Genomic DNA, 27158 nt, shown 5'->3' on the forward strand with positions numbered 1-27158 from the left:
AATGGGCGAGAATTCGTTTTTTGTTGTACCAGCTAGAAATTTCTAGAAACCTTTTCAAGCGTGATATTTATGTATTTGTTTCAATTGTTTTTTGCAATCCTTTGAATGAGCCATCCAAAGATCCATAAAAGGTCCATGATATTGTGAAAATTTAAAAAAAGTTCAATAAAATGTACTATGGGCCAGAATAACATTATTTCGGACATTATTTAAATCCTAGAGATCTACCAAAGTTTAATTTTGAAGTCGATCCTCTCTAAAGGACTCTTATCATATGAATAAATACAAAAAGACATGGAAAATTTAATAATTTTAGAGGAAATTTTCGATATTCAAGACTAATTATACCATACACCCATAGGGTGAAATGGTATATTAAAGTCGCCAAAATGTATGTAACAGGCAGAAGGAAGCTTCTCCGACCCTATAAAGTATATATATTCTTGATCAGGATGAACAGCCGAGTCGATCTAGCCATGTCCGTCTGTCCGTCCGTCCGTATGAACACGCAGATCTCGGAGACTATAAGAGCTAGAGCCACCAAATTTGGTATGTATACTCGTGTATTATGTACATATATAGAGTTAATTGGAATTTCGGCCACGCCCCCTTACGCCCCCAGGAATCACATAAAACTATTTTTCTTAAAATTTAGTATAACAGCTCACGCCCCAGGCATCCAAACTTTTTTTAGCATCAAATTTGTTTATACCCGTTTAGTTAGCGCGCAGAAACTAATTGTTTAAACTTTTTGCCACGCCCCCTTCCGCCCCCGGAATTTACATAAAACTGATTTTCTTAAAAACTATGACAGCTACCGACATCAAATTTGGTATGAAGACTAGTTTAATAGACGCGCAGAAACTGGCTATTTAAAAATTTTGCAACGCCCACTTACGCCCCCGTAAATTAAACAAAACTGATTTAATCAAAAACAAACAAAGCTAAAGTCACCAAATTTAGTATGTATACTGGCTTAGTATGCGCGCAGAGTATATATATTTTCATATTTTGCCACGCCCACTTCCGCCTCCATAATTAAGAAAAAACCGATTTCCTCCTGTAGTTTTTTGACTATCGCATTCAAATTCGGCAGACTAATTAATCTTATCTATTTCTACAAAACTACCAAATTTTATTGAAATCGGACTAGAAACATGCAAAATATGCGTATGAACGTATTTTACTAAGCGGTCCACAAGGCCAGAATTGGCCGTTGGCTAGTAGCGGCGCTAGAGTGCTCGTGTGTTCGTAGAGTGAGCGAGATAGCACATACTATGAAACATGTAAAAACAATTTAATAGACATACATTTGGTTTTCGAAATTTGAAATATTTGTTTCACCTGGTGTATGGTATACCCAAGTCGACGAGTCGACTTACTTGCTTCATTTTCCTTATAATGATACAAAGTGTAGTGGAGAAATGCAATCAAAGAAGGGGAAGAGAAGGTGCGAGCGAGAGGATAATAAAGAGAAAGAGAGACAGCCAAATGGCATATTGTTTCCTTCTTACTTCTTGAAATTGTACAGGCAACTTATATGTCGATTATATATCTAGATTTTAATGGGGGCTTAAATATACACTCTCCATTCTCTCGTTCGATTCAATTACTAACTTATGAGCAAAGTAATTAAACATAAATGTAGTTATTTATTTCACAAAACACAATTAGGTAAATGGCTTAACTTTGTATATCCTTTGGCTTAGTATTTTTAAGTCCATAGGCCAAGCTTCTTTCAGTCTAATACTAACTAAACTCATCGGAACGTAAATTAACTTGAAAATTTTGAATAGCTAGGACTCGCGATTTATCGTGGCCTGCTATATGAACGGGAACGAAGTATTTGGATTTAATCAGTGGGTAGCATCTTGGCCATTTGCTCATGAATGGCTTGACTAAGAACCACCAAGCTGGCTGTGTCCAGTTCACGGATCAGGCAACGGATCGACGACAATATATTGACATTGGAACGCACTGGACCATTGCGCATAGCAAAATGCTCAACACGGTTCATCGGGAACATCATCGAATTGGCAGCTTGATAGTGCATTTTCTCCATTTCTTCCTGGCGGCATCCTCCCATAAAGTTCGATGACATTGGGTCGTGTGAACGTTGATAATTCATCTGTTCCATGTAGCGATCATTTTGCGAAAAATCGGGTCCCGGAGATTCAGACCAGAAGCTGCGTGAAGCAGCTGACGAGGCTTGCATTGGCATTTGTTGCATCTGCATTTGCTGCATCGATGGCATCTGTCCCATCTGGGAAATCTGGTTCACTTGGGGCATTTGCTGGGCTAGTGTTCCCTGTTGACAATGGATTGTCTGCGGTCCTGTAGCTTGTGCAACATGTGGCATCGGCTGCATCGCTTGCATCGGCATGGTCTGCTCATTCTGCTGCTCTATATGATTGCCATCACCGCTGTCGGCAATAGGGCGACGTTCCTGGACCACCGGACGGCTCATCTCTAGCGGTGCTGGGGGACTAGCACGTCGGGTTTTGGCTGGGCGTTTGCGATCAGCATCGTGGCCCATTTGTGGCTCCTGCTCGCGTTCCTTTTTAAGTTCCTCGCGACGGTTCTTAATAGCAGCACGTTTGGGTATTGGGTTTGGTGCCTCAGGCGGAGGTCCTCGGGGTTCATCTCTTTCCGGCTTTTGGGGGCCTTCGCTTAGAGCAGACCGCAATTCTGCGTCGGTAATTGCCTCACCGTCCAGGAATTTCAGCTGCGGCAAACGACGTATCACAGCGCGGCGATAATTATCACCAAGGATTTCTACACAAGGATTCTCCAAGAGCCAGAAGGTCCTCAGATTCTTCGCCTCCTTCAAATAGTTCAATTCATCAACATCTTCGATCAGATTTTTGCGTAGATACAATTCCTTCAGATTGAGGCAGTTCCTGAGGCCCTGCAATGTGGTCACTTGGTTAAGGCTCAACGAGAGAACTTCCAACAAAGGCATCTCCATAAAGATGCTGATATCATCAAGATCGGTTCCCCATATGTTCAGATTGAGAATTTGGCGATAGTCCAAGCCCTTGCCGCGGCTTTCAATTAGTTGTTGGCTAAGCTTAACCATCTTGGGTTGCGGACCCTTACCGCTCCGACTTCCTTCCCGTTTGAAATAAGATTTGGTTACACTAGAAGTAGAATGAATGGATGGATATCCTCTTTTTATGTTAGTGTGTTAGTATTAGTACTTACCTGTTTGGAATATTACCTGATATAGGATACAATCTTCAGGATTCCTGGACACGAAAATTTTAACTTCAAACTCAAAACCAAAATGCCCGGCTGTTATTAATATATTGTAGAAATATATATTAAGCAGTAGTGGATAGGAATAGAGTACAAACGTGTCTCATGTAACTTTGTTTATGATTAAACCCAGGGAAATCTCCAAGTACCTTGATTTTTGGGGCAAGTTTCAAATTGGCGTGGCCTACTTGATTGGCAAAAAAAGTGTTCCGACTGCTAAGTACAATGGGCGAGAATTCGTTTTTTGTTGTACCAGCTAGAAATTTCTAGAAACCTTTTCAAGCGTGATATTTATGTATTTGTTTCAATTGTTTTTTGCAATCCTTTGAATGAGCCATCCAAAGATCCATAAAAGGTCCATGATATTGTGAAAATTTAAAAAAAGTTCAATAAAATGTACTATGGGCCAGAATAACATTATTTCGGACATTATTTAAATCCTAGAGATCTACCAAAGTTTAATTTTGAAGTCGATCCTCTCTAAAGGACTCTTATCATATGAATAAATACAAAAAGACATGGAAAATTTAATAATTTTAGAGGAAATTTTCGATATTCAAGACTAATTATACCATACACCCATAGGGTGAAATGGTATATTAAAGTCGCCAAAATGTATGTAACAGGCAGAAGGAAGCTTCCCGACCCTATAAAGTATATATATTCTTGATCAGGATGAACAGCCGAGTCGATCTAGCCATGTCCGTCTGTCCGTCCGTCCGTATGAACACGCAGATCTCGGAGACTATAAGAGCTAGAGCCACCAAATTTGGTATGTATACTCGTGTATTATGTACATATATAGAGTTAATTGGAATTTCGGCCACGCCCCCTTACGCCCCCAGGAATCACATAAAACTATTTTTCTTAAAAAGTATAACAGCTAGAGACATCAACTTTAGTTTGTATACCGTTTAGTTAGCGCGCAGAAACTAATTGTTTAAACTTTTGCCACGCCCCTTCCGCCCCGGAATTTACATAAAACTGATTTTCTTAAAAACTATGACAGCTACCGACATCAAATTTGGTATGAAGACTAGTTTAATAGACGCGCAGAAACTGGCTATTTAAAAATTTTGCAACGCCCACTTACGCCCCCGTAAATTAAACAAAACTGATTTAATCAAAAACAAACAAAGCTAAAGTCACCAAATTTAGTATGTATACTGGCTTAGTATGCGCGCAGAGTATATATATTTTCATATTTTGCCACGCCCACTTCCGCCTCCATAATTAAGAAAAACCGTTTCCTCCTGTAGTTTTTTGACTATCGCATTCAAATTCGGCAGACTAATTAATCTTATCTATTTCTACAAAACTACCAAATTTTATTGAAATCGGACTAGAAACATGCAAAATATGCGTATGAACGTATTTTACTAAGCGGTCCCAAGGCCAGAATTGGCCGTGGTAGTAGCGGCGCTAGAGTGCTCGTGTGTTCGTAGAGTGAGCGAGATAGCACATACTATGAAACATGTAAAACAATTTAATAGACATACATTTGTTTTCGAAATTTGAAATATTTGTTTCACCTGGTGTATGGTATACCCAAGTGACGTCTTACTTGCTTCATTTTCCTTATAATGATACAAAGTGTAGTGGAGAAATGCAATCAAAGAAGGGGAAGAGAAGGTGCGAGCGAGAGGATAATAAAGAGAAAGAGAGACAGCCAAATGGCATATTGTTTCCTTCTTACTTCTTGAAATTGTACAGGCAACTTATATGTCGATTATATATCTAGATTTTAATGGGGGCTTAAATATACACTCTCCATTCTCTCGTTCGATTCAATTACTAACTTATGAGCAAAGTAATTAAACGTAAATGTAGTTATTTATTTCACAAAACACAATTAGGTAAATGGCTTAACTTTGTATATCCTTTGGCTTAGTATTTTTAAGTCCATAGGCCACGAAGAGAATATTGTGTTTATTTTGAATCGGCTTCTTGCCATCACTCTGATGCCTTACATTCAGAATACCTGAATCCAGATTGAATGAGCCCACCAATTGACCCGGCTTGATATAATAGTTTTGACCCAATGTTGTTGGCTGATGGTGATCGGTGATGAATTGATATGTCATCGGTATGGGCTCATCCTCGATGTTCTTAATGATTTGTATCGATCTGGCTGCCTGGTCTAATGACCTGCTCTCGACGCGGCCAAGTGAATGGAGGAGAATGGCCAACGTCAAGTGGAGGCATAACAACTTGGCCAAGAGGCCTTCAAGCCGTTGCATGACGAACTGCAAGCACTTTGAGGAATCAACTGAAATTTCTACAAGCAAAGATTGTTCTTATATACATTCTGCATTCTGTGCCTTATATACCTACTGTGTGCTATATATACATACATATACATATATATGTATGTATGTGGATGTATTGTTTCATTAACTTATGGTGGGTGCAGTTCAATTCCCTTAATTGTGGTAAAACAAGTTTTTTTTTTTTTTTTTGCTCATCAACATTAACCCGATTTTTGGTTTCGGCATTCAGATACAAAGAACAACAACAACAAAACCGACTATGCAGGGTATGCAACGACCATTGTTGATGTTTTGTATACCCTTTGCATATACATATGTATGTACACATTCTCCTCTTCGGTTAAATACTTTTTGGCTTAGAGTATACAAATTTTCAAGTAGATCTGACTTGACCGTCTTTAATGCCATTTCATTGAGATTCACCTCAATTCGTTACGGTTAGCTTTAATTTTTCTGTGATCCTCAAAAAAAGAAATTAGGTTACGAGGCGATGGTAGAACCACCAACTCTCGGGACTGTAAGTCGACAATGGAGTGGATCAAGTATCAACTATGTTATCTATAGTACTACTTTTTAATAAAGTCAAGAAAGTTGGGACTTGGCCATAAATTTAATGCTAAGGCCAAGATCCATTTGCCTTAGAACATCCTCCTTTGCTCATAGGACAAGCTATGATATCCAAAAGGATAAGGATCAATAAGGACCTTGCTTTCCATGGATCCAACTGTGATGTAATAAATTTGAATTTTTTTAATAAATTCTTTATTGAAGGTAACCAAAAAAAAAAAAAAATATAACGTAAAAATTGTGCTAGAAATTGAACTAAGCGATGTTAGGTGCATGGGGAAACTTATTTTTGTGGTTCCTTTAATGCTTCTGGTAGACATAGCCACCGTTCTCACCATAGACAGTTCCGGTCTCTGCGACTACTGAGCTGCTGGATGAGGAAGTGATTTGGCTGGTGGGCAAGGGAATGGGAGCGGGTGCAGCAATTGCAGTTGGTTGGGATTGAGTGTAGGACAATTGCTGTTGGACTGCAGGTGGACTATAATTGTAGGTGGGCTGGGCTACGGGTGGGACAAAGGATTGCTGGAGCTGCACTGGACTTTGCACATATTGAGGCTGCTGTTGCACTGTTGGGGCAGTGTATGTCGGTTGGGCTACGGGAGCGGGCTCTGGTGCATAATAGGTCTGTTGTACGGGTGCAGGGGCAGGAGCAGCAGGAACATTAAAGGTCTGTTGAACTTGAACTGGAGCAGGTGCTGGAGCTGGAACTGGAGCAGTGTAGGCGTAGTGTTGTTCCTGAACAACAGGAGCTGGGGCCGAATAGGTCTGTTGGATCTGAACTGGAGCAGGAGCTGGTGCAATAACCTGTTGTTCCTGGACGACTGGAGCTGGGGCCGTGTAGGTAGGTTGAACCTGAACGGGAGCAGCATGGGTTTCTTGCACTTGAGCTACAACTGGAGCTGGGGCAGTGTAGTGCTGTTCCTGGACAACTGGAGCTGCAATTGGAGCCGGAGCCACATAGGTCTGTTGGACCTTGGTCTCTTCTTTAACAACGGTAATAGGGGCTGGGGGTGAGTAGGATTGTTGAACCTGAACAGCGGGAATAGTAACAGGTACAGGAGCAGGAAGAACTGGAAGGGGAGCAGGAGCTGGGGCAGCAAAGTGTTGCTCCTGGGCAACTGGAGCTACCGGCGTGTAGGTCTGTTGGATCTGCACTGGAGCAGGGGCAACCACCTGTTCCTGAACAACTGGAGCTGGAGGCGTGTAGGTCTGCTGGATCTGCACTGGAGTAGGTGCTGGAGGCAGATAGGCATTCCTCACCTGTTGGTGGACAACAGGAGCTGGAGCAGAGTAGGTTTGTTGTTCCTGTACAACTGGAGCTGGAGCCGAGTAGGTCTGATGAACTTGGACTGGAGCTGGTACTGAAGCAATCACCTGTTGTTCTTGGACAACCGGAGCGGGAGCAGAGTAGGTGTGTTGGATCTGAACTGGAGCGGGGGCAGGTGCAATCACTTGTTGTTCTTGGACAACTGGAGCAGGAGCAGTGTAGGTCTGTTGGATCTGAACTGGAGCGGGGGCAGGTGCAATCACTTGTTGTTCTTGGACAACTGGAGCAGGAGCAGTGTAGGTCTGTTGGATTTGAACTGGGGCGGGGGCAGGTGCGATCACCTGTTGTTCTTGGACAACTGGAGCAGGAGCCGTGTAGGTCTGTTGGATCTGAACTGGAGCGGGGGCAGGTGCAATCACTTGTTGTTCTTGGACAACTGGAGCAGGAGCCGGGTAGGTCTGTTGAACCGGAACTGGGGCAGGTGCTGGGGGCAGGTAGGCATTCTTCACCTGCGTAGCCACCGCGGCTCTAATCTCTTGCTGGCCGCTCGATTGCTGAATTGAGAAGCTGGCCAATGGCAACGATGGCTTAATCGACTCAATCTGCACACTTGGAGCTTGGGCAAGTGGCTGCTGTTGCAGAACTTGCTGATAGACTGGACTCGCAGACACCAACGGCTGCTGTTGCAGGACCTGCTGATAGACTGGATTGGCCGACACCACCTGATTGCTTGAAGTATATCCATTTTGGCCAAGCACAACATTTCCTTGGGGTCGTGCCTGGGCCCAGCTAAGAGCAGCCACCACAAGAATAAACACAAATTGTTTCTAAGCAGAAGAAAAAAAAAAAGGATTTTTTTACACAGAAACACAGAAAAAACATACAAAATTATGGTAAGGGAAGGGAAGGGCTACCTACCATAATCACTTAAATCACTGTTGTCCCTTGGGCACAAAATGCAATAAAGCCAATCTGCACGAAGCGAATGTAATCGATAAACTAATGTCGGCTTAAGAGTGCTCGTCAGCATTTATAGTTACAAAATAGAAGAGCCAATGAGGCATTTGGCCAACAGATGGTGACGCTGGCATCTTCTCCATATGCACGGTCCACCAAATGGCCATCTCTCCTTAATTGGTTCGAGCTATGCTAATGAGCCTCTAGGTAACAGCAAAACAAAAGCGTGCAAAACGCATTTCATTTTCATGTTGATTTATAAATGAAAAGATATGAAAAATATTAAAAAACCGAAACCAAAGAGACAAAAAATGAAATACAAACAAACAAACAAAAAACTGAGAAACAAAGTAAAACCTCTATCATTGTGTGACAGACTATTTGCATCTTCAATTTTAACATAAAAATCTCGTAAGCATTTGCTGTTTAGCTCGAATTTTCGATACCTTTTTACAGGTGGGCAATACTCAAACAGAGTTTCCAATAGATGTTGATTCTAAATTCTTGACAGTGTTGCAAAACCTATTAGCGTTTCTTGTCAAGCACTTCTTTGCAGTGTTGCAAAGTGTTTTAGCATTCGATAACAGGCAAAAGATTTATTTGTTTATGAAATAGTTAACATTTATGGAGGTTTTTGCTTTAACATAATTAATATTATTATTATCGTATATACCCTCTTATATTATGGGTACAGGGTATATGATAAAAATCATTACGAATGTTCAAATAACCTGTTTCAAATTGGCATGTAATATGAAATTTTAAAGCTTAAACCCACTCGAATTGGCCACCTAAATCCCAAATTTCGTAATATTCAATATCCAAAACTATAACTATTAGTCATAGAACTTTCGCCCACAAAACTATGACTTAAATTAATAACTTTGGCGAATCTTAAATGCAATAAAAATTCTCCCTTTCCCTTATCAACCACTAGAGAGAATCCCAAGGATGATGAGGACGATTGATTCTCTCCTACTACAGACATGACAACAAATTTAAATTCTCCATTTAAATTAATCAGAAATTTTCGTTTTGAATGAAACGATTGACCTTTCAGTCATTAAAATGTTCGATATGCGATAATGTTATGTACATACATTTAAATGTGTAAATGTTTCACATTTTTATAATGTTATGGAATATCTTATGCATGCAATATTATTATTATCGTAGGTGTTTTTGTGTATTTTTCCCATAGCCGAAGATTATATGATAAGCTTGTTGGTTATACATGAGACATGGACAACATATCGAGATCCATAAAAATGAATGCTTAGAAAATTATGCATATTATGTTGAATGTTGTGCACGTGCCTCAGACCCACAGCGAGGTCAGTGGTCAGTGGTCAGTGGAGGGAGGAGGGATACAAGTCAAATGTCACAAAAGTATCAATCGGATAATGACTAATTGCAGTGCCGACAACCGTGTAAATGAAAAAAAAAGAAACCATCAACCAGAGAGACACATCACCCAAAGTGTCATATAAATAATAATGATATTAATAATAATAGAGTTGTTGTTGTTGTTGTTGTTGCTATTCGCATAAATTATGAAGCGCATTTACAAGTGAATTGAATCAAACAACAACATTTTGTGAAGTAGCCACAAAAACGTTTTCAGACCACAGCTGTAGATCTCATTTGCATAATACACAAAACAACACACTTAAAGGTTAAAGCTATCCATATCCATATTGAAATGGGAGAAGTGCCTCAGGGACCAGGCGAGTGGGTGATAATAGTTTGGACAATACTTGCTCAAGAAAACGTTAAATACAAGACCTAAGACAATAAATATGTGGGAAAAACCTTAAGTTACATAGTATAAACTCAATTGGAGGGGGTAAGAATTTGGTCTTGTCTTCGCCAATCAAGTCCACCCCTGGAGCACACACACAAACACACACAAAATGATTGGCCATTTGGCAAATCATAAATCAATAATTATATTATCGATTTCTCACCAACATAAGCACCTCATAGATGGCATAGTGTTGAATTCATTTATCTGCATTTATCTTTACCCTGCAAAAAAACGCAGATTTCTGCAATATATCTCCTATAAATGATCATGTCCAGCGGGACATTAACTTCAAAATGAGCCAACATAAACAATGATTTTGTTAATCTGTCTTAGGTTCATCTGTCGGTACCATGTAGACGGAGTAGACCCTAAGTCGTTGTCCATCTAACTATGCCATGCAGGAACCTTTTAGAGTCCTCTGCTTCGATGCCCTGTAATTTGCTCAAAGTCTTCTTTTACTATACTTAGAACATCTATCCTCTCTTATTTAGTTCATAGATTAGTTATAGTATTATGATTTTTTCTATTGTCTATATGTCGTTCTATGTTCTATGCGTTATATAGCTGCACTCCTCGGTCGGTCGGTCGGATGGGAGGTGGGCAGCTATCTATCTAACCATAAAGCAATTGAGGAGATCACTTTTCAAATTCACAAAAAATGGCTTACTTAGAAATTTTTGGGCAATTTTCGAGATTTTAATGTAGATATTCAAATACTCCAAAAATAGACTAAATTGTAGCTTCATTTAATTAAGAATTAATAGAATATTTTGCTCTACTTTGTCTCACTTGAAAAGATAATTTGATATATTTCAATTTCAAAACATTGAAATGAGATATCATATTCAAAAATTTGATTAAAATTTGGCAAAGTTTCAGAATTTTTAGAATTAGATGATAGCGCGGGGTCCTTGGCATTGCTAATCCTGCTATATGGCCAATCCGGCACTGAATATACATATATAATTTATGTCATCATAATATTCAGATAAGCTAAATCTGTTTTAACATGGTTGTCAGTCGAAATGGATAGCATAATGTGGGTAATATATGTAATAGTCTTAGTCTAACTTAGTTACTGTTTTAGTTTTCTTCCATTTGGAGTATTTTCATAGTTTTGGAGAAATGGTCAATGACATTTTGAATTTGGGTCTAAAAAGTGTCATCTTTCTGTATCCTTTGATCTGATCCCTAGTTAGGATGACACAAAGGCAAAAAAAGTTAGCCATTAAACGGACTCGTCGTGTTATTAGGTTGAACTTTAAACTAAACTTTACCATGAAATTGTTTCTATAGATGGATGACCCAGAGATGGACTTAACATTAAAAATGATTATATTTTTTAAAATTAATCCATTTGTTGAATCATCTTTCAATCTAGAGCTTAACATTGTGTTCGAGGTCTAAAGGATCCTAATTAACCTTATTATTGGGTTGGTCCATCACATACTTTGAGACTCATAACTAAAGTCTGCTTTTTTTGAGTACTGCAATTCAGTAATTACTTTTTGTTTTGGTAATTATTATATACTATAGTAAGAAATGCCTGTCTAATTATTAGTTTATGTTACTTTGAACTGCTTTTGGTTTTTATTTTTGTTGCTTATTGCTTATCCCGAGTTGTAATCTCTATTAGGCATATTTTGATTATGGATGATATATCGTTAAATTTATGTAAATTTCGATACAGCGATTAGCATAGAGACAATGAGGTCGTCAGTGCCCCAAACACTTTGTCTACGTTTGGCCATCGATGGATCGAAATAGACAAACACATGTTTGGATTGTCTTGATACGAAAAATTAAAAATAATTTATGATGAACATGATGTCTGTCTTTGTGTCGTCCAGCAGACTGATGGCTATAAAATAACGCGTAAACGCGTTGTATTTATTTGGCTCGTTGATAGACATAGCCACCATTCGGGGCATAGACTGTGTCGCTAGATTGTTTGGCTTTGGATGGCTCATCTGTGGTGGGATGTGCATCCACTTCTTCCGGCTGTGCTTCGTCGGCAAAGGGTTGCTGATAGGGATTGGAAAAATCAATGCCGGGTCCTGCGAATCCGGGGGGGGACGTTGAAGCCTGATGGTTGGAGAAATGGTTGTTGGGCTCCAGCGAGCGGTAGACCCTGATTGGTAAGATAGTCCGGTGGGAATTGCGGTTGTGATGGGAAGGGACCACCTTGTGGTATTGCTGGGAAGGGAACTCCTTGTGGACTCGGTGGGAAGGGACCAGCTTGAGGGACAGAAGGGAAAGCACCTGGTTGTGGTCCAGATGGGAATGGCCCGGGTGGAAAAGGGCCAGCTTGTTGCCCATTTGGGAATGGACCGGCTTGTGGTCCATTTGCAAATGATCCAAATTGCGATCCAGGCTGGAAAGGCACGCCACCCTGTGGACCAGCACCTGGGAACGGAAGGCCCTGTGAGGCCGTTGGGAAAGCTGTGTACTGTCCATTGGTGGGCTCTGGGATCGGTCCACCTGCAAATTGTTGGCCACCAACATTCGAAAAGCCCGGCCCCGGTCCCGGCCCTGCTCCCTGCGAACCACCGAAACCGAAATACGGCGGATATATGGGCAACGGGAAATTAGGCGGCGCCACAGGTGGAGGTGGAACATTATTTCCTGTCGGTATAGCATAACCTGGGGGCAAAGGCAATCCGGCAACAGGATAGAACTGTCCATCATTCATTTCCACGGCAGCATCTGCTTGTTTAGTTTCCTCTCCATGCCCTCCATGCTCATGGGACAGTGACAAGTGACTGACATCTGCCTGAGCTAGCGGTACGAAGAGAACGATCGCCCATACAGCCGGAAGCAGTTGCTTCCAATCAAATTCCATTTTCAACACTGTGTGACCGGGGCCTTTTGGAGTGCCTACTTATAAGAGACTTAATACAAATTAGCTTACATAAAATGCAAACCCATCATTGGCATTTCCATTTCACTTTCCATTTCACTTTGCATCATAATGGGAGAAGGTTCCGCAAAAGTTTCTGCACTCTAAATATAGATGCCGACTTTAGCTCGGAGGGTCGCAAAACAATCAAAATTAAGCATAAGCCAACAAGATTTCAACCACGAATAGCCAATACACTTGGTTATTTTGTTTGCTGTCTTCCTAATCTAAAAATGAAAGAAGTGAAGATGTTTGCCTCAACTAATAGACCCATTTGCCGAAAAGTATATACAAATTAATTAGCTAAAAATGAAACCAACAAATCTGCCGCATCATTTTAGCATAAAAAAAGAGACAACATTCAAAATATTATGGTTGTTATGGTCAGACAAAAACTCTGAACTGGTTTGCCTATACTTACATATATTGCTCCAGTAAAATGTTGCAGAGAGACAGCCGGAATAGTCGCTGCTAGTCGGCCTAAAATGGCAATAGACTCTTTGACACAATTAGAGTCATAATTATACCGTGCACCTTAAAGATGAAATGGTATATTAAAGTTATCAAAACATACAGAAGGTAACATATCCGACTCTATTAAGAACTGGAGCCGATTCTGCTGTCCTACATATAAAATATACAATATATATTAGCCATTTATATCTTTTGGTCTATTAAACTTCATAAAAAACTTCATTTTTTTAGCAAAGAAAACTGATAAAGCTCTAAAGTGTTTGAAAAATAAACGTTAAAAGACAAAATAAGTTAATATATGAATAAATTTTGTCTCATAAATTCTAAAATTTTACTAAAATTTGTAATTTTTTTACTAGTTTGGCCACCTTTTTTAACTCTAGATCGCCAATGCAAGTCGATGACTACTTAGAGTTAATATTTATCGTTTTCAATATCCAAAAGTTAAAGAAATTGAAAAATTTTTAAACAATTTTGATTAATGATTTTGAGAATAACATTTTTATAAACTGAAAATATTGTTTCCAAATAGGGGATGACATCCTTTTGTTGACTTTTTTGCAGTGTAGATATTGATAAACAGTTTATCCCGAAAAGTATGCAATGTTTTGTTTGTTTTCTCATAAAGCTCATGTTTATGGGTTTCCCCTTTTATCAAAAGCGACTTGACTTAACGGAAAATTTATAAAAAAAACCAAAAAAAAAAAAAAAAATAAATAAATCGTGACAAACTACCATAGAATTAATTATAACAAAAGTAGCTTAGACGTTTGATTCCTACATTCTTCTTCTTTATGCAAAATATTTAAGATTTTTAATGATGAAATGATATATTGGCAAAAAGTTAAACTCACTTGACCTTAAGGCGGCTTAATGGTCAATATAAAACTTTATAAACTGTATAAAGGGTTACCAAGCGTATCAAATAAATTGAGTAATTAACAAAAATTATGTATAATGGTCATTAATTTTTGGGCAAAACAAAACAAATAATTTGAAATTCAAGAACAAAATGAATAGAAAAACCTTCTTTTTCATTGCGATTCTGTCATTCTTTGGTCAATTGTATACTTTGTACAGAAATTTGTTTATATTCCCATGAGAAAGTAAACTTTTTTCCATTATCTTGGGGTAATCAATTACGTAAATTCCATCACTCCTTTTTATATGTAGTCTAATCTTTCGATTAAGGATACACAGAACATTCACAATGGCATTGAGAGATTTGTAGGAACTTCTTATACAGCATAAAGATACTTTAAAGTTCCGTCCATTTGGAAAGTTTTCCATCAGTTTTGAAGGGTATTTGGTTTCTTTTTTTGGTTTGGCAATCAAATTGTATTAAATTTTGGCTATGACATATCTGGTTTAGGTTTTAATGATTATCTAGACTATGCCAAATGGGTATTTTATGATGCTGACTCGTTAATAATCATATGCAGAGGTCTATATTTATTCTCGATCCAACCGATAGCTGACAATGTCTTATTTATATACCTACAAACAAACGTACATACGTAAATATCGGTCCATAATTTGAGGAGCAATAAATTTGGTGCCTTTTTGTTTAGAAACTTCTCAAAAGTGTTAGGATAACTCGTTTATTTCCTGAGCTATTAACACCAAACTTGGTAATTATTCAACCAAATGTTAATGTTAAATATCAGGTAAATATATGTATATATAATGATGAATGTTGTTGCCCTCCAAAATTGGTAGCCAATAAATATAGTTTAGGTTGCGATTTCCAATAAATTTCGAGAAAAAAAAATGGATTTGTTTACATAAATATTTCGTCTCTTGTTTTATTTTTCTTCACACAAAATAAAAATTGTGGGGGGTTTGTGGGGGAGTAAAAAAAAAAAAAATTGAGAGTTATTTACAATTTTTTGTTGGTTTTCCTTTTTACTTCTTGTAGACATAGCCACCGTTGGAGGCGTACTGGGTGCCGACATCGTAGGAAGAGCCACTCGAGTAGCTGGACGAAGGAGCCAGGTAGCTTACGGATGGAGCGGAGTATTGAACGGGAGCGGGAGCAGCATAGCTAACAGATGGAGCAGAGTATTGAACGGGAGCGGGAGCAGAGTAGCTGACAGATGGAGCAGCTGGAGCCGAGTAGTGGACAGCGGGAGCAGAGTAGCTGACAGATGGAGCAGCTGGAGCCGAGTAGTGGACAGCGGGAGCCGAGTAGCTAACGGAAGGAGCAGAGTAGCTTACAGATGGAGCCTGAGCCACTGGGGGCAAGTACTCATTGCTGGGAGCCGAGTAAGACACACTTGAACGAACTGGAGCCGCATAGCTGACGGAAGGAGCCGAGTAGGTCCTCTGGACTGATGGAGCAGAGTAGACCTGCTGAACAGGTGGCAGATACTCATTGCTCAGATGGCTAACATCGGCAGATGCGCAAGCGAACAAGGCGAAGACAATAAGGAATTTCTGTTGAATTAGAAGGAAAAGAACAAATATTAATATCGCTATCAAATCCAATAGAAGGAGGTGAAATTCTTGAATGTCGGCTCCAAACGCACCATGATGAAGTTGATTGTTGCGACTACTGAGCTGGACGAGCTAGAGACTGGAACTGATGCTGATCTCTTTAACGTGCCGGCAATTTATAGTCGGCAAAAGCACTACCCATCTATGCATATATACAAACAAACATACATAAGTGCCTGCCGGTTCGTATGTATACAATATAAATCAACAGCTTGCAATGTGAGTATAAGAGAGTCAGACGTCAAAAGAAGAAGAGTCGAGGCTCACTGTAACAAATAAATAAATAAAAACAAAACAAAACAACCAGTAACTGTCAGAAAAAAGGCAAAGACTAAAACTAAAACCATCCCGTAAAGGAATGGCTACAAGACTATAGACCTTGTGATACCCTGTGGCATAGGAAATGGGCCACAGATAATTAAAAGATAACAAGTGGTTAAAAAAACTGATGATTATGATTCCGGATTGATTGATTAAGCGGACTATTTGTAAAGATATCAATAATTTGGCCAACATAGAGTCCTGGTTAAAGCACCTCAACGACACAACATACTCTGTCAAGGGTATAGGGTATAGCGACAAATACAAGGCGTAAACAAGTTTTTAAACTTATTTTACAAAATCGTTTTCCAACGCAACGGGTTTCATTTTGATTGTTAGTGGTGTTAACCACGTTTTTTTGGATCATCTCTTTCGCAGTGGACTAATTTTAATGAAGCTCATTAGCGGTTAAGACAATGGCAAACGCCAACATAAAGCCCTCCACCCGCGGCTACTTTTTGTTTTATTTCTGTCCACAGCGAAGGTTAAAAATCAAACGATTGATTAATCAAATCAACTAATTATCTAAGCTTGGGTGCGGACCATAAAGCACTTAGAAAATAGGTCATCATAACCCAGAGAATGGTTTGGTTGGGGAAAATAACGCATAAGAATAAGACTGCAGGGAATCATCAAGTTCAGTTCAGTTAATTTACTTTCTAAAACGGCCTTGGGCTTGCCTAGAGTTACGAGCCGCATGGCAAGCTTTACATAATAAGTACAAGTGCAGATACAGATACAGATACAGATACATTGCGAATCACACTGCCAAGGGAAGACGCCGGTAGATCAACTTTTACTTTGACCACCGCTAAGACACACTGCTGACACACAGACAGACACAAACAGACAAACAGGGCAGATGCGATGCTGATGCCTGCTGCCTGATGCCATGCAGTTGATCATGAACTTTAACTAAATGATGCGGAACCCATAAACTTTGCCTAATGACTCAACTGAGAATGAGAACATGACAAAAATGATGACTAAAGCTTAAAATTTTACCAGTGCATTGTGAGTTTATATACTGTGAAATCTAGGTATAGTTAAATTGGTAAATAATTTACAGACCGTTTAGCTGAATGTTACTTAAACTTTGTAATTGTAAATAAAGCTAATGTGTTAATTGTTTAGAACTCGGCTTGATTTGAAGGATACATTGATGTTATACAAATATTCAAAGGCTCATCTGCCTTCAAGATTGAGTATGAATAAGTTATTCTAGACAGAAAGTTGAGTTTACATCATCTTTAATAAAATTCCATTTACTCAGTCTAATTAAAGTTGATTGCGCTGCGATAAATGTGTTTGGGGTTGAGATAATTGCTTGTTGTAAAATTTAATACCCTTTCAATGAACTGAAAACTTTTCGAATATGCATACCCTAAGGTTGAGATCGGATCAACGCCCCACTAATCACTCAAGTTTGAAGATATCATGCTAAATGTATCTAAAACCCAATGGAAGAAAGGATCGATTAATTGCAAAATTAATGATTTAGATTATCATTGATTTGCCATCAATTGAATACGAACAAAGAATAATAGTCTACAGACAATGGCATACATATTGATTGATTATCGGAATATATTTTATTGTGATGAGGCAAACTTAGTAGACATATCCGCCATTGGAGGCATATTGAGTGCCGTATGAGGATTTTGATGAAGCGGCAGCACTTGAGCTGTAACCTGTATGGGTGTTCGATGAATAGGTGGTCTGCAAGTGAGCTGGAGTAATAGTATCGCGGCCAATGGCAGCTGGAACATGTGTCTCAGCGTTAAACGGCTCGATACTGTTTGAGACGGGATCCTGATATGAAACGATTTCTCCAGAGTATGCGGGAGCTTGCAGTTGATTACTTAAAACGGTCTTTCCTTGGACATAGGAATGAACGGTAGTAACCTTGGCGGAGTATTGAGCGGGTTGATAGGAACTTGAATCACTACCAGGAACAACAGCGGAAGATTGCACACCGACTGAAGCAGTTTTCAGATGAGCAGGAGTGTATTCAGCGGGCTGGTAAGAGCTGGAATCGCCACCAGGAACAACAGCGGAGTACTGAACGCCGATTGTAGCAGTTTTCAGATGAGCGGGAGTGTATTCAGCTGGTTGGTAAGAGCTGGAATCGCCACCAGGAACAACAGCGGAAGATTGCACACCGACTGAAGCAGTTTTCAGATGAGCAGGAGTGTATTCAGCGGGCTGGTAAGAGCTGGAATCGCTACCAGGAACAACGGCGGAGGACTGGAAACCCACGAAAGAAGACTTAAGATGGGCAGGAGTGTATTCAGCTGGTTGGTAAGAGCTGGAATCGCCACCAGGAACAACAGCCGAGGACTGAACGCCAACTGTAGCAGTTTTCAGATGAGCGGGAGTGTATTCAGCTGGCTGGTATGAGCTAGAATCGCCACCAAGAACAACAGCGGAGGACTGAACGCCGACTGTAGCAGTTTTCAGATGAGCGGGAGTGTATTCAGCTGGCTGGTAAGAGCTAGAATCGCCACCAGGAACAACAGCGGAAGATTGCACACCGACTGTAACAGATTTCAGATGAGCAGGAGTGTAGTCAGCGGGCTGGTAAGAGCTGGAATCGCTACCAGGAACAACAGCGGAGGACTGGAAACCCACGAAAGAAGACTTAAGATGGGCAGGAGTGTATTCAGCTGGTTGGTAAGAGCTGGAATCACCACCAGGAACAACAGCGGAGGACTCGACTTCGACTGTAGCAGCTTTCAGGTGAGCGGGAGTGTATTCAGCTGGCTGGTAAGAGCTGGAATCGCCACCAGGAACAACAGCGGAAGATTGCACACCGACTGTAGCAGATTTCAGATGAGCAGGGGTGTATTCAGCTGGCTGGTAAGAGCTGAAATCGCCACCAGGAATAATTGCGGAGGACTCAACACCGACATTGACAGTTTTCAGATGAGCGGGAGTGTATTCAGCTGGTTGGTAAGAGCTGGAATCGCCACCGGGAACAATAGCGGAGGACTGAACGCCAACTGTAACAGTTTTCAGATGAGCGGGAGTATATTCAGCTGGCTGGTAAGAGCTGGAATCGCCACCAGGAACAACAGCGGAGGACTGGACTTCGACTGTAGCAGTTTTCAGATGAGCGGGAGTGTATTCAGCTGGTTGGTAAGAGCTGGAATCGCCACCAGGAACAACTGCGGAAGACTCAACACCGACACTGATTGTTTTCAGATGAGCGGGAGTGTATTCAGCTGGCTGGTAAGAGCTGGAATCGCTACCGGGAACAACAGCAGAGTACTCCTCATTGTAAGAAGAAGACTTCAAATGTTCTGGAGTGTATTCAGCGGGCTGATATGAGCTGGAATCGCTTCCCGGAACTACTTCGGATGACTCTTCGGTTTGAGGAGAAGATTTCAGGTGCTCTGGAGTATATTCAGCGGGCTGATATGAGCTGGATTCACCGCCAGGAACTACTTCAGACTCTCCGTTGTAAGACGAAGCCTTTAGATGTTCTGGTGTGTATTCAGCGGGCTGGTAAGAGCTTGAATCGCCACCAGGAACAACTGCGGAAGACTCAACACCGACATTGACAGTTTTCAGATGAGAGGGAGTGTATTCAGCTGGTTGGTAAGAGCTGGAATCGCCACCAGGTACTATAGCAGAGGACTCCTCATTGTAGGAAGAAGCCTTTAGGTGTTCTGGAGTATACTCAGCGGGCTGATATGAGCTGGAATCGCCACCAGGTACTGCAGAAGCATCAGAAACCTGCTCTTGGGTGTACTTAAAGTTGGCTTCGTGGTTAGCTGAGGAGGAAAGGCCATAGCTCTCGTCGGCGTTTTGGCCTAAGTGAAGGTGACTGACATCAGCAGCCACCTGGCCTGCTACCAGCATTAATGCAATGACGTAGAATTGCTGAAAAGAAAAAAAAAGAGAACCAAATCCAATTAGAATTTTAAATATTTGGGAGTGGGAAAGCTACAATGGAAAATTGAATAAGCTTCAAAGTGAATCCCCTTCGAACCTGAACTTACCATGTTTTAGTCGATTCTGTTGTTAATATTAAAAATGTTTCAAGTTTTTATACCTCCCCAAAAAAAAAAAAAAAAGAAGAGCCTATGCTAATTGGATGTTCATTATGATTTCAAAAGGTTTGGCTTCTTTCCTTATTGTTTTGTGTCTGTCCATCTATTCGGTCACTCCCGATCATATATTCGCTCACTTTTATCATACATATATCAACCCATATCATTCTAAACACATCTATGCCCAACCACAACGACTATACTTACACTATACAAAAAACTTCAAGCCAAGATCTCCAACTTAAGGGTACTCACCCTTAAATATCGGATTTAGAACTAACATATTCGTTAATTACTAACTTGCAGTCACTCGATCTAAAACTATATAATCATAAAGACTCATTTCAAATGATTTCTTTCTGTAAGTGTATAGAAAGTTCTACATTGCCATGGACAGTCTGTCTTTCTGGTTTTGATCATTATCGTTATTCTTTTCTATACATGAATTCAGATAAACAACATAATTTGAAAGAACATAACAAAAACTCAATAAAAAAAAAAAAAAAAACAAAACAAAACAAAAAATAAACAAGAAAAACAAACAAAAAATATAATACACTGTTAGAAAAATTGAATTTCTACATGGTAACCTGTCTGAAATTACAGCTGAATGTCTAAAATTTTGTTCTCATGATTCCAATGGACTTGAGATCTCATCTGGCTTTTGGACAATTTCTTGTATGGATTGTTAAATTAAAATGACTAATTAGCACATTGCAAGGTTTCTTCTCTTTTGTTAATCGGCTTGAGCTTCAAAAGGAAAACGGGTTTGATATTGGGCAAATGTCTATGACAAATTGAATTCACTAGCTACTAATTGAGTGCTCACAGCGATCTTGTCAATGTCTCTTTAAAATCACATTAAAACTTGCCCATTAAACGATAGAGATGATGGAGGGAACAAAATAATAATACTAACAACTTGGAAACCCCTTGTGATCAGACAAAAATTCTTTCTTACACTTGCCGGTAATACTGTATAAACTTGTTTCTATCATAAACAATTATTAAATTTTGCATGCCAAACAATGAGTAAATCGTCTGTGGGGCGTTGCCTAAACTCATGTTAGACTTGTTTGGTTTTTTAACTAAATTATTGTTGACTAGTTAACTTTATTATGCCATTGATTCTCTAGACAGCGATCATAACTTTATCTCAAATCAATCCATTTTAGAATATAAGATTTGAATCCCAAGATAAATGTACGAGACGAGAAGTAAAGAAGACTTTTGGAATACCTAGATTAAGTCGATATTTGTATACCCTTACACACAAGCTTCTACTAAAGATCTGCAGATATTTCAGGATAGTAAACTTCCTTCTACAGGTCATTTTAATGGTCGACTTGTGTGAATTTTTTCAGCACTTTCATTGTCTCCGATATTGATTCCCCGCCCGATGATGACGTCAAGCTCTGGCCATAAATAGAGCTAATAAAATATGCAATTTCTTGCTTGAATCTTTGTTTTATTTAGTTTGTGTTTTTTTTTTTGGAAAACACAGAAGATAAATAACAGGTATGTAATAGACAGTGAGGAGTTTTGAACTGACTCATTGATGGGTATATAATTATATCGTTTTCGTTCTTTCTTTCGTTCTTGTTAGCTGTCGAACTGGTTTGTCTTTGTCTTTTACAGATCCATAAAAGTGGTCTAGTCTAGTGGAATATTTTCTTTGATTAAATTATGCAAAACCTATGAGTTTTGTGATCAACAAAATAGAAATTAAAAATCTTTGCATAGCATGTAAATTAAGAATCTATTTCGGGGTTTGCATAAATGTTCATTTTAATCAAGTCTAGGCCTTTGTTTGTAAACATGTATACGCCAAAAAGGATGGCAAAAGGATAGCTCTACACTTTGATTGCTTGGGCGATGCATATAGCATAGCAATGAGGAACCGTTTACTTCCTAAGCGAGATTTTACCCTACCCAGAAGGATTTTCCTCTTGAAAATACAAATAACTAATTCCCACTTTCATTATCTGTCACTATGCGCCTGATCTAATACCAATGTAGTAGTTAATGATACCTCTTTAACTGTTGGATGGGTATGACAACTTCAATCTCCAATCTCTCTGATCGCCGAAAAGCACTTGATGGATAAGAGATGGATAGGTAAAACAAGTCTCAGCTCACTTTTTTTCACAGTTCTATTCTACTTAAACGCTTAAAAGTAGCCACTGTTAGGGAGTGTCTATCATCTATCACTTAGTCAGCCACTTAAAGTCATTTCAAAAACATCTACTGGTTAATCGCCCACTAACAAAGCGTTTAAAGAGTTTGAAATTATTGGAATGAAGCTTATTGTTTTGACTTTAAGCCAAAGTATTTGAGACTATTTCAAATAGGGATTGAGAAAATTGTAAATATCTTAAACTTATTATATAACTACATATGACCAATGGATTTTCATTTAAGCGTGTTACCAGAAAATGAATTTCGTTGTTAGTTAGTTAGTTGGTTGATGTTTATTTACTGGGCGGTTTCTACAGTACTCCAAGATGTTGAACAAAAATGTTTGCAAAATACATAAATGTTGTTTAAGAGCCTAGTCACTTAACTTCAACTTGTATCGTGTACTTTGTTTGGCTAATATAAGACAAGTGCGTACTGAGCTTCCGACTCAAAGCTAAAAATCAGGGGCCCGGCCGAGTGCGTATGTGTGTGTGTGTGTGTCTCATTCTCATTACACTTGAAAATCTTGTTTCAAAACAGGCAATAAAAGCAAATTCATTTTAAAATTTTATTATTAAACGTTAAAGTGATCAATTCTGTGGCTGACCAAAAAGATTGGCAAACAAAACAAATAATTTCAATACGATTTAAAGTTCATGTGTCTCGCATGAAATGAATTTAATTTAATTACCATCGTTTTAAATTCAAGGGTATTTCAGATTCGTATACCTTCAGTTATGTTTATCTACTACTATGTTTTCGTTGTTGTTGTTGTTGTTGTTGTTGCTGTCAACATAAGAAATTTGTCTCGGTATTTCGCAATTTGTTTGCCGCGATCTTTGCCCGCCACTAAAATAAAATATTGATCATTGGCAAATATAGGCAAAATGATTCGCACACTGGCAATGTTGAGGTGACTATCTTAATAAATGCACAATATGATTAAACATCTTGTGCAACTAATGTGAGATTAATCAAGTTAAGTGCCATCAAATTGGCCCAAGTCCAAGCAATTACTTCCCTATACCGTGTATTAAGTTTATTAGGCAGATAACAACATTTCTCCCAGGAAGATTCTCAGATGTGTAAGGACCAAGTTTCAATGGGTTTTGTGTGACTTTATAAGAAGGACTTCAAAATGGTCGGAATCTAGAAGAGAGAAGAATCAAAGCAATGTAGGAACAGAACATTGTTCATATTAATAAACAATACAAATTCTGAATTTTTTTTATAATTTGCTTTGTTTTTCATTTGGTAAGTAAAAGAGACAAGGGAGAATGCTCTACTTAATGTAAATGTTCGTTTTCTTAACTACAATTTTACGAGGGGAATCCTTCCTTTTTTCTTGGTTGGTCCAACTTGCTGGTTCTGCCTCTGCACCGAATTTTAATTAGCCCAAGTGTCTTTCAGGTAGTAGTAGCAGTAAAAACTTTATTGTTGCCTACTTTCAGGCAACATTAAAAATTAAATGCATATCAAACAAATAAGAGGGGCCTCAAGGGACACTGCCAAACCAAAACCAACATCACCCTCACATGTGCCAGGACAAGAATCTGCTATGGCTGCACTTCCTGATGATGATGATTGTCATGATTATGATGAATATGATGACAATGATGTAGTCGCCAAAAAATTTGTTGACAAAGTCCAAGCCCAAGTTTTACCCAACCAAGCAATCAAGCAAAATGAGGTGCATTTTCCGCCCTCAACCGACTACCCATACCTAGAAGTAAAACAAAAGATGAGAAAAATGAAAATAATAATAATAATCACTAGGCGACAAAATGTGTTGCATACAATGAGGAGCGCTTGGTAAAGACAACAAAATGCCTTAAGGCATTCAAGGACCAGGAACCAGGACATGGCTGGCTTAGTAGCGACTCCGTCTATGTGCATGGATGGCTGCATCTCAGTTGCCTTATGCTCGTATAAATTATTATCCTCCAAATATTTGACAAAATTTGACTCCTCTCGTCAACGAAGAAAACCTGAAATGAAAAATCACAATTTCCTGAGCTGCGATAAGCCCGACGGCAACATTTTCTCTAAAAGTAAGTGTGTCTTATTTCTTTTGGAATATATAAAAATGAATCTAGATGCATTTGCTAAGTCGAATGTGGGATACTTTGTGATAGTCCGCCTGCTTCTCTCGGTGTCATTATATCCTTGACTTCAGTCTACCTTTTAAACTTTCATGGAACTCTACAGGGTATCCAAATATATACAATGTACAGCGTACGACAGTGTCGGCTTAATGAGTGACGGGCGGTCATAAGTATTAGAAGCCATACGATGTGAGTGTGTGGAGGTTTTTGGGCCCCCAAATTTTATGTGCCCAGCCTTTCACCCCCAAAAAACGGCAGCTCTACCCTTGTTTCTCATCAAATTTATATCTTTACACTGACGTCTAGGCAAATTTATTGAACGAGTTGATATTTCGTTTTCATTTCAATCTACAAAACAATTTAAAAACAGTTCGGCTTCGGTCTCATGGACATTTGATATCAAGGTGTCTATAATTGCAATCAAGGCCACAATTGAAGGCGATTTGGATTTTTTTCTTTCCTTGATCATGGCCTAGAGATTAAGTAAGAGCATTTTATCTTCATTGAACTTGCTTAAGTGAAAGCCTTTTATCCCGTCATGGCTTGTTAAATTTAAGCGTTGGTTTTTGCTCGCTCCCGCTCTCTCTCTCTCTCTCTCTCTTGAGTTGCCTCTGTCTCTTGGTCTGATTCTTGTTTTAATGGGTTTTTCGGTTCTGGCTGGTCGTGTGTTAATGCTGATGACAGGAATAGCAGCAGCAGCAGCAGCAGCAGCAGCGGCGACCAAAAACCAAACCGGAGAAGGGTGTGTGCCATGACCATGATGAAGTTGTCGCTCATTCGGCAATGAAATAGATGGGCAAGAGAATGTTATGGAAGGGGGGGAGAAGGTTGGCTAAAAAGGAGCTGTGGGGCCTCTGCTCGTTAACTTGCCTTTTAGTCAAGTTGTTTTTGGCAATCTTCAGCCCAAAGGAGATGGATACAGAGAGGGAGATGAGAATGGGAGAAGCAGAATGAAAAAAAAGTGTTATAAATTGCATTTAGTGTCGGGCTTCGTCATTGGTGATTTGTTTGCCTGACAGAACATAAACGAGGCAAAAGGTCAAACTCCAACAATGGGCCACCACCCACCGCCGTTCCCCTCTCTCAGACACACACACACACACATACACACACACAGTATCTTTAGCCTGACTCCTTGTTCGTTCGTCTTCCTGGTCATATGCAAATTTGTGAGCAATGTGTTTCGGCATTTTCGAATTGTTTACAAATTTCGAAATGGCTTGCGGGTCGCGGTATCCGACTAGATATGCTAAAATAAAACTTCAGTCATAAACTAAAAGACTTTGTTTACAAATTAAATGCAGAATGCAAGAAACGACATCTTCATCCACCGAGGGGGCAGACATTCGGAGGATATCTCCACGTATGTATGTACATACGTATAAAAAAGAAGGTGGATCGACTTTTTGAGCATACGATTTTTTGCGCCTAGAGCACCGATGGCCCAGATGGACCATTCTTTGCTCTCCACACACTCTGAGCCGCGATGTTTGTCTGTGAGAGGTTCCCGGTTCCTGGTTACCGATTCCAGTTCGCATGTGTGCGTACCTAATACAGACGATATGCAAAGCTGTCCACTGGCTACATGTGTTTTACATGAATTTTAAATGATATGTTAAGTAAAAATGCGCAGCTAAACAGACGGCATGCGGTAGGAGGACACCGAGCCATCGTATGACTATGGTGGCTACAACCACGTCGACAGTGAGTGCGTGTAGACCCACTCACATACATACATGTACATGTATATACACGCAGTAAATCAGTGGCGGGTAAGTGTAGGTGCAGTTGTGGACCTTAATGCCTTTGATACAGTGGTTTCAGCATTACAAAACACCAAGACTCAGAAGTTCTCTATGGGGTTCTTCCTTTCTTAAAGTCACAAAATTCATAACATACTTTAAGGGGCTCTTTCAAGGTACAACATTGTTTTTGAAAGGCTTTTTATTAGCAAAATGAAACTTGAAATAGAAAATATAAAGATAGTAGAGATTTCTCTTATAGTTTATGTTAAATAATAAAATGAAATTTATGAATATAATTGCCCCCTAAAGTATGCTGTGATTGACTAATGCTGCTGTTAAGAGATCCCTCCTTTCGTGTGCTCTGTTTGACCCCATTATTTGCTGTCATCCAGTCACTGTTATTTGCAGTTGCGGGCAAGATGCGGTGTGGCTTAAATACTAAACCTCCTGCTCCTGCTTCTTCTCCTTCTCCTCCTCCATCTTATTCTATCCAGCCCATTTAAAAACTATGCAAAGTTTATGCGAATCTAAAATATTTGCACTGGTCATGCGCATGCGCTGCAAACTCAATTGTTCGAACACTTTTATATCTTAAATGCAGGCAAAAGCAAAATCAAACCAAAGAAGAAGATGAAGTTAAAAGAAGACACTGGGCTGCTGCAGCAGCTGCTGCCGGCGGGTGCAGAATGCGAGTGTGCACCGTTGTGGCAACTTCTGCTTGCTGCCTGCCGCCTGCTGCCTGCTGCCTGCTGCCTGATG

At 39.5% G+C, this 27158-nt stretch overlaps 5 protein-coding genes across 6 annotated transcripts; all 5 read right to left on the reverse strand.

Annotated features, from left to right (window-relative positions):
* Positions 1 to 1632: 1632 nt before the first annotated feature.
* LOC137587344 (uncharacterized protein F09G8.5-like) lies at positions 1633 to 3380 on the reverse strand. Of its 2 annotated transcripts, none has more exons than XM_068303705.1 (2): positions 3205 to 3380; positions 1633 to 3140 (listed from the first exon to the last, which is right to left on the reverse strand). In XM_068303705.1, exon 2 carries the CDS (start codon positions 3077 to 3079, stop codon positions 1853 to 1855), a length of 1227 nt encoding a protein of 408 aa, XP_068159806.1. In that variant the 5' UTR covers positions 3080 to 3140; positions 3205 to 3380; the 3' UTR covers positions 1633 to 1852. The 2 variants fall into 2 exon arrangements, with proteins under 2 accessions (XP_068159806.1, XP_068159807.1); XM_068303706.1 differs by having other exon boundaries at positions 3221 to 3366.
* Positions 3381 to 6279: 2899 nt separating this feature from the next.
* Positions 6280 to 8465, reverse strand: LOC137587015 (skin secretory protein xP2). Its single transcript, XM_068303246.1, has 2 exons — positions 8281 to 8465; positions 6280 to 8189 (listed from the first exon to the last, which is right to left on the reverse strand). Exons 1-2 carry the CDS (start codon positions 8281 to 8283, stop codon positions 6396 to 6398), a joined length of 1797 nt encoding a protein of 598 aa, XP_068159347.1. The 5' UTR covers positions 8284 to 8465; the 3' UTR covers positions 6280 to 6395.
* Positions 8466 to 12016: 3551 nt separating this feature from the next.
* Positions 12017 to 12968, reverse strand: LOC137583391 (proline-rich protein HaeIII subfamily 1). Its single transcript, XM_068298379.1, is given in 2 exon segments — positions 12017 to 12199; positions 12201 to 12968. Coding segments are annotated over 2 exon segments (951 nt in total).
* Positions 12969 to 15274: 2306 nt separating this feature from the next.
* On the reverse strand, positions 15275 to 16099 carry LOC137586818 (cuticle protein 16.5). Its single transcript, XM_068302985.1, has 2 exons — positions 16028 to 16099; positions 15275 to 15935 (listed from the first exon to the last, which is right to left on the reverse strand). Exons 1-2 carry the CDS (start codon positions 16028 to 16030, stop codon positions 15405 to 15407), a joined length of 534 nt encoding a protein of 177 aa, XP_068159086.1. The 5' UTR covers positions 16031 to 16099; the 3' UTR covers positions 15275 to 15404.
* A 1828-nt stretch (positions 16100 to 17927) lies between these two features.
* On the reverse strand, positions 17928 to 26879 carry LOC137583397 (uncharacterized). Its single transcript, XM_068298393.1, has 2 exons — positions 26844 to 26879; positions 17928 to 20201 (listed from the first exon to the last, which is right to left on the reverse strand). The coding sequence occupies exons 1-2, from the start codon at positions 26877 to 26879 to the stop codon at positions 17928 to 17930; spliced, it is 2310 nt and encodes a 769-aa protein (XP_068154494.1).
* Positions 26880 to 27158: the final 279 nt, after the last annotated feature.

This window comes from Drosophila tropicalis, unplaced genomic scaffold, assembly GCF_018151085.1.
Source record: "Drosophila tropicalis isolate 14030-0801.00 unplaced genomic scaffold, ASM1815108v1 contig_158, whole genome shotgun sequence".
NCBI lineage: Eukaryota > Metazoa > Arthropoda > Insecta > Diptera > Drosophilidae > Drosophila > Drosophila tropicalis.